General features: G+C 40.0%; 1 protein-coding gene across 1 annotated transcript in view; it reads right to left on the bottom strand.

Annotated features, from left to right (window-relative positions):
* The window catches only part of matn3a (matrilin 3a), a 35,427-nt gene that overhangs the window by 8,966 nt on the left and 18,345 nt on the right, over window positions 1–8,116 (bottom strand). The window contains exons 7-9 of the mRNA XM_048597122.1: window positions 7,914–8,036; window positions 7,224–7,346; window positions 970–1,092 (exon numbers count right to left, since the gene is read on the bottom strand). Of these exons, the coding sequence (XP_048453079.1) occupies window positions 970–1,092; window positions 7,224–7,346; window positions 7,914–8,036 (369 nt within the window). The remainder of the gene's footprint in view (window positions 1–969; window positions 1,093–7,223; window positions 7,347–7,913; window positions 8,037–8,116) is intronic.

Here is an 8,116-nt window from a genome sequence, read left to right as displayed (position 1 = left end):
GCTCCTATGATGCTGCTTGGCCTGCTGTGTTCATCCAGCCCTGCACCTTGTTGTCTCGGATTCTCCAGCATCTGCAGTTCCTACTATCTCTAGTCAGCACTTCTGCCTGAATGTGTTCATGTGTTTTATTTTGCTGTGGGAGAGGGGCAGAGAAAACCAATCTTGAGATCCAGTTACAGGCTTCCTTGCAAATTAATGACCATCAGAGATTGACACAGTTCTGTGTAGTTCGCAGAGAGAAAAGGCTGCTCGGCTTTGCAAGCAACAGAGCCATAAGTAGAAAGAAGACAGTCTCTATTGAAAGACATGATTCTACAGCCCGCCAGGCTTCCTGGAGATCTGTCCTATCATAGCCTGGCTTCACTGCTGGTGGTGATTTGAGAAACAGTCCAAAAACTGTGAAAGGTGCTTGGAAATGGTGATTCAATATTAATAGTCAGCGAAATGTTGTTAAAGGGAACCTGTTGTAAGCTCGGAGCAACAATGGCCTGTTTACTATAAGGACTGTGAAAAATGCAGTATGACAAGTACAAACGGGAAACATTCCTTTCTGTAGTTTAAATTATAAGTTACCTACAAAACAGAAAATAGTGTTTGGTCAATAGTGTTATTAAAATTATTTATTGCAATAAAAATATTGAAATGTGAAATCTTGTGTCATTGTTTCAGCTCGTAGCTACAAGTTTGAATATCTTGATGAACGTCTTCTATCTCTGCAGACAACATAAAAGTACATAAGAATGATTTATTAACAAGTATATTAACGTTTGTTATGAATTATCAACATTATCGATTGAAAGAATTCTTTCAAAGGATTATGCATAAGTCAAAGAATCTATGATAATCACTTTTTGATATCGTAGGGACAAAGGCAACATTTAGGCTCATACCACTGACAACCAAACACATCCGCAAAGATTAATACATGTTTGTTGTAATGTGGTATACACTGAATGGTCAGTGACTTACGTGAGCATGTTTTCAGATCCTGATTCAATGTAAAACCTGGACGACACCTGCAGTAATAGGATGTTGCTGTGCTCACACATATCTGCTCACAGTCATAGTCTCCAATAGAACATGCATCCAACCCTGAAATTTTTCATTAAATTTAGTGTAACATCATTCATTAAAAGGTTTTATGAATCTAATTAATTTATTTTCAACATTTACAGTGACAGGAAGAGCGAAGATCAATACAAGAATAAATCTGAAAGTCTGAAAATGATATGAAGAGTAAACTGATTAGAAAAATATCAAAAGGGAAATGCATTTTCAAACTTGAGGACAATCATCACTTATCAGGAGCGCTGTATTGATTTATAAAGGAAGCCACTAGTTTTTTTTTAAGAAATGATGACATCAGGTCACGTATTTGCTTCTAACTTATGAATCTGTAGTTTTCAGGAATTCAGGGAACACGGATTTGGTGACCTTGTTAGTATTTAGTGGACGTGTTAATTGGAGTAAACAACAAGAGTTAGAAAAATAAAACCTGGACAAAATTAACCAAGTAAAGTTATACCCATAATGACGTAATGGGAATTAAAATTCAGGGAAGACAGAAATGTGAAGAAGTAACATTTAATCCATCTCACTCACTTTCTTCTTTGGATCCACATAAAGGACATATTCAAATCATTGTTATGTTCCCTATTAGCTCCAAATCATAAAACAAAAGAAACATTTCTACTGGCCTGAGCAGGTAAGTGGAATCTGCTGAATGTTGTGCACTGGTGTAAAAACAAACCTAATAGTTTAACCTGACTGGCAGATACTTACAATGGAGCAACAATTATCTGACACCTAAAAATAAAATTTCCTTCCTACAACTATCAATTCAGCTTACTATTAGTGTATAACAAGCAGAAAATGGAATAATCATCAATACCTATGCTAAACACTATCATATCCAACTGCTTTGCAGTGGGGTCTCTCATGGACAGATAACAAATTAAACTGAATCCCTAAGGAACAAAAACAGAAATTGCTGGAAAAGCTCAGCAGGTCTGCCAGCATCTGTGGAAAGAAATCAGAGTTGACATTTTGGGTCGAGTGACCTTTCCTCAGAACTGCTCTGACTTTTGAGGAAGGGTCACTCAACCTAAAACACTAACTGGTTACTCTCCACAGATGCTGCTAGACCTGCTGAGCTTTTCCAGCAATTTCTGCTTTTGTTTCTGATTTACAGCATTTGTTCTACGGTTTACAGTTCTACAGCTCTTTTGGCTTGACTACGGAGGAATCTCCTTTTAAACCCTCCCATCATTGCTAATTCTTCAATGTTTCTGAGTGAGGGCAGACTACTAAATTGTCCTCCACCTTGGGAAGATATAAAGCAAGCAAGGCATGGAAATTTGTATAGAAGGTAAATTGGGACATTAGTTGTTATCTAAAGGGGCTCAACAGAAATGAGGGGTAGCTAAAAGATTCTAGGGGCCACAGAAACAGCAATGTACAGGGGAATGTGAGGATAAGGAGGTTAATCTTCTATCTCCAGTGGAGCCTGGAGCTCACTCACAAGAATGCAAACTTGGAACCTTACCAGATGGGATCGAAATAACTGTATAAAATGGCTGTCACTAAGTATAAAGTGGGTGGAATAAGTTACTGCTTTTTATCTTCAGGGTCAGCGTAGAATATTTGGAATTGAGACTCTGCCTGGGGCAATTGCAACAAATGTGCTTGCATTGATTCACCTATCTGAGTTGAATTTGCACTTTGTTGACTGAATTATCGAAGCAATCAAAGACGACTCTTTCACAAATGAACTCTTGCTGTAACTTGCATAGTTCAGATAGTAGATATAGATTCATCAATTAAGATACCTGCAAACATTCTTTGGAGCTGATACCTGCTATTAAATCATGATCTCACTGGTGTCTTATTCATTCTTTAAGTCTGTGCCCTCTTGATCTTGATCCTTTTGCAAGTAGGAACAGTTTGTCCCCATCTACTCTACTCAGCACCCTCATGACACTACCTCAGGGTAGTGTCCTAGGCCCAACCATCTTCAGCTGCTTCATCAATGACCTTCCCTCTATCATAAGGTCAGAAGTGGGGAAGTTCACCAATAATTGCACAATGTTCAGCACCATTCGTGACTCCTCAGATACTGAAGCAGTCCGTGTTCAAATGTAACAAGATTTGGACAATATCCAGGTTTGGGCTGATAAGTGGCAAGTGACATTCGTGCACACAAATGCTAGGCTATGACCATCAACAATAAGAGACAATCTAAGCACCACCCCTTTACATTCAATGGTGTTACCATCGTTGAATCCCCCTCTATCAACATCCTAGGGGTTAGCATTGACCAGACACTCAACTGGACTCACCACATTAACACAGTGGCTACAAAAGCAGGTCAGAGGCTAGGAATATTGCAGCAAGCAACTCAACTCCTGACTCCTCAAAGCCTGTCCACCATCTACAAGGCACAAGTCAGGAGTGTGATGGAATACTCCCCACTTGCCTGGATGAGTGCAGCTCCAATAACACTCAAGAAGCTTGACACCATCCAGGACAAAGCAGCCCGCTTGATTGGCACCACATCCACAAGCATCCACTCCCTCCACCACCGACGCTCAGTAGCAGCAGCGTGTATTATTTACAAGATGCACTGCAGAAATTCACCAAAGATCCTCAGACAGCACCTTCCAAACCCACGACCACTTCCATCTAGAAGGAAAAGGGCAGCAGATATATATGGAACACCAGCACTTTCAAGTTCCCCTCCAAGCCACTCACCACCCTGACTTGGAAATATATCACCGTTCCTTCACTGTTACTGGGTCAAAATCCTGGAATTCCCTCCCTAAGGGCATTGTGGGTCAACCCAGAGCAGGTGGACTGCAGTGGTTCAAGAAGGCAGCTCACCCCCACCTTCTCAAGGGCAACTAGGGACCGGCAATAAATGCTGGCCCAGCCAGCGACGCCCACATCCCATACATGAATAGAAAAAAAGATTTTAATAACTTCCATCAGATTTTCTCTCAGTCTTCTCTCCAAGGAGAAAAATCCTAATGTCTCCCCGTAATTGAAATCTCTCACCATGGAGCCATTATTGTAAAACTCTTGTGCACTCTGTCCAATGCATTCACATTCCTCCTATAGTGTGCTATCCGAAACTACACACAAAACTGAGGCATAACAAGTGTCTTATGCGTTATTAGATCTGGCAGCATTTGTGAAAAGAAATTAGAGTTAAACTCTGGGTCCAGTGACCCTTCCTTAGAACCCCTTCTGAGGATGGGTTACTGGACCCGAAACGTTAACCCTGATTTCTCTTCACAGATGCTGCCAGACCTGCTGAGCTTTTGCAGCAACTTCTGTTTTTGTTTCTGATTTATAGCATCTGTGGTTCTTTCGGTTTGTATGCATTACCTCCTTGCTTTTGTACTGTTTGTCACCATTAATAAAGTCCAGGAAAGTGTATGCTTTCTTAGCTGTTCTCTCCACCAGTCCTGCACCTTCAATTAACTTCTCTCACATATAACTATAACTCGCTCTGCTTGTGCACTCTTTTGGAACTGTAGCCCTTATTTTCTACGTCTGTCCATGTTCTTCACACAAAAATGCATTATCTCAGATTTCTCTGGATTGAACTTCATCCAGCATCTATCTAGCCACTCCATTAATTTTCTCTATCCTTTTGAAGTTCTTACCATCCTCCTCACAGTTTACAATCTTTCCGAGTTTTGTATCATCTGTAAACTTTGAAATTGTCCCCTGCGTGCCAAGATCTAGATCATTGAGATATATCAGGAAAAGTTAGGGTCCCAATACCTTGGAACTCTATACAAACTTTCCTCCAGCTTGAAAAATATCCATTGACCATAACTCTCTGTTTCCCAGCACTCAGACAATTTTGTATCCACATTGCTTCATTCTCTTTTAATCTATGAGCTATAACATTTCTCACAAGTCTGTCATGTGGCACTGTATTCGAATGGCTGTTGACAGTCCATGTACACCACATCAATAGCATTACCCTCATAAGCCACATCTGTTGTCTCTTCAAAAAAGTCCAGCAAGTTAGCTAAATATGCTTTCCCTGTTAGAAATCCACGCTAGCCCTTCCGAACCAACTCACCTTTCTTCCATGTGAGTGCTATTTCTATCCTAAATTATTGTTTCTACAAGATTTCCTATCACTTAATTTAAACTGATGGTCTATAATTGCTGAGCTAGCATTCACTATATTTTTTACACAAAGGCATAATGACTGCAACTTACCAGTGTCCTGGCACCTCCTCTGAACCTAGAGAAGGTTGAAAGATTCAGGCCAATGGTCCTGCTATTTTCAGTCTCCTTTCCTTCAATGTCCATGGATGTATCTCATCCCATTTCCATGCCTTGTCAACTTTAAGCACCAATAGTTTAACTTCTTCCTTATCAATTTTGAACTCCTTCTAGTGGCAGAGTTTCCCTCTTTGAATTCCAAAATGATTTTTCTTTTTTTTCCAATTCGTTAATGCATCTTAAGAATGTTACTTAAGGCTTTTTTAAATCTGCTGGTTAATAAATTTTCCATCAAATAAATAAGATAAAGCTGCTACATAACTGTTAAAATTCTTAACTCTTTTCCCAGCCTAGTTTATTTACGTTTTCTTCCTAACTGATCAATTCTATTCCAGGAATCTGGTAATCAGCCTGTTTTAATGGATATTGAATCTGTACTTATTCCCTTGGTTGTTAGCTGAGTTTTATTGCTCGCTGTTTCTCTTTTCCACTTTAAATCTTTGTTTCCCCCGATACTGGATGTACAAAGTTTTCATTGATTTACAGTTGTCTTGATAATTTATCTACAGAACATTACTGTTCAGAGACTATTCGTCACAACAGCTGTTTAGCTCTGAGTCTCATCTGGCTACTAACTAGACTTAAAGTTTTACCAACAATTTATTTTTGTAAAAATAACTTTCTGAATTCTTTTCTTCATCAGAATATTTCAGGTCTATTTCTTGATATTCACAACTGTCACAATTTTATAGGCCATGGACCCTGTCACTGCCACCATCATTTGTCACATTTGTTTTAGTGCCACACTCAAGAGTTTGGTGTCAGACACTGTTGAGCGCAAGGCAAGTCAACTGTAGTTGACTCCTCCTACACTGTGCTATTTACACCACGTAGGAAGCAATTCCATGACACCAGGTTCTGATCTTCTCCAGTCAAATCAAGTCAAGTATTTTCTCCTTGAAAGGAGTGAGGATCCTAATGCCTCCCACCCCACCTCCAATGGTTATTGCCCTCCCAGTCCAGTTGTGGGATAGATTTTTTTTCCCTTCAATCAGACAAAGGGCAGAATTGAGTGTAATTAATGTGGACAGAAGGGCAGCTAGTGTTATAAGAGCAGCAGAGATAGTGAGGTGTTGCTGGTAAGCGAGTAGGAAATGCAGAGCGCAGGAAGGGTTAGTGGTTTGGGAGGATGAGCTGTGTGACATCAGTGTGGGGACAGGATGCATGTAGTAGTGGCAGTTGTAGTCCTTGAGTCTTGGTGAGATGTATGTCCAGTGAGTGGTTGTCTTGTGAGTGTGGGCCAACAGAGAGAAGATGGTGACGCTTACCCTTCTGGAGTAGAGTTGATCATTAACCTTCCTCCTGTGCTACTGGGCATTCCTTTTAACCTGGAACACAGCAGTGTTGCAGGCCACTATCTGTGTCCAGTTTGGTTGTGTCTGGTAACGTTACTTCACTTGACCATCTGTAGGAGAAAGGGTAGCCCTCCTCTCCACCAGCCGAACCTCCAGGTCCCTTTCTGCAAAGTGGGAGCGAGCTTTTCTCTCTGCTCTGTGACTGCAGTCATAATATGAGGGGCACTTAGAGCACGTAAGGTGGTGCTGCAGTTGGGTTTCAGTGGGCAGAAATATTGCTCAAATGCCAGAACATCCCAGCAGTGATGAGCACGTCTGCATATCCTGTGATTGCATGAGATGAGCATGAAAGAGCCCAATTCCAAAGTTAATGCGGTGAAGTGTGGAAGTTTGTGTGGGAAAGATTGCTCCAAATGATGGCAGACTGAACGCCTTTAATCTCACTCAACACACTTTAACCAATAATGGGAAATTTCTACTCTGTACGGGTCAAAGAATTTGTGGTGATCACTTTTTGCTATCACAAGGACAAAAGTAATGTTTAGGCTCATACAATAAAATATAACCACCATGGAATAATCCATGGCTATGAGAACATGGCAAACCCATTGAATAGAGACTTACGTGAGCAAGTTTTCTGATCCTGATTCAATGTAAAACCTGGACGACACCTGCAGTAATAGGATGTTGCTGTGCTCACACATATGTGCTCACAGTCATGGTTTCCAATAGCACACATATTCTCACCTGAAATATTTCATTAAATAACTGTGTCACATCTATAAAAATGGCAAGGGAAAACACTCTGGTATTCGTTGTTCTATTTTAATTTTGTCTTATCCTTCAAGTTTTTCCTTTTTGACTCAGCTATTGCTTATCTGTACTTAGGAGACTCAATGATAAATTTTGTTTGGTAGTGTTTCTGAGAAGTACCTTAGAATGCATTAATGAATCAGAGGTGTTATATTAATGCAGGTTGTTGCTCTGGTTCATTGTGGGTCTTGTGCTGGATATACAAACTTCCTAATATCACTCAGAAATACCTATTTACACCTTGATCTACTGTTTTAATGATTTCCTCCCATACACAAGAGCAATTAGGACTTATAATGAGAACTCCTACTGAAATAAAAATGCTAACATGCACGTATGTACCCTCAAATGATAGACTAACATTTTTCCGAACCAATTTAGGGAAATTTCAACAGTAACAATGAGGCATAGAGCAAAACCCTTTGATATTAATATTTGCTGGAACTGTTAAGTGACCTGTGAAAGTTTAGATAAGCAACATGATTATGATAAGTGACTTACGTGAGCAGGTTTTCTGATCCTCATTCAAAATAAAACCTGGACGACACCTGCAGTAAGAGGATGTTGCTGTGCTCACACATATTTGTTCACAGTCATGGTTTCCAGCTGCGCACATGTCCTCACCTGAAATATTTCATGACATTAATTTTATCTTAACCACACAAAATGATGAAGAAAAACACCTGAGCATTCATTGTTTTGTT

The sequence above is a fragment of the Rhincodon typus genome, chromosome 5 (assembly GCF_021869965.1).
Source record: "Rhincodon typus isolate 14 chromosome 5, sRhiTyp1.1, whole genome shotgun sequence".
In the NCBI taxonomy this organism is placed as follows: Eukaryota; Metazoa; Chordata; class Chondrichthyes; order Orectolobiformes; family Rhincodontidae; genus Rhincodon; species Rhincodon typus.
Note: the sequence above shows the minus strand (reverse complement) of the source record. Positions and strands in the feature narration are given on the sequence as shown.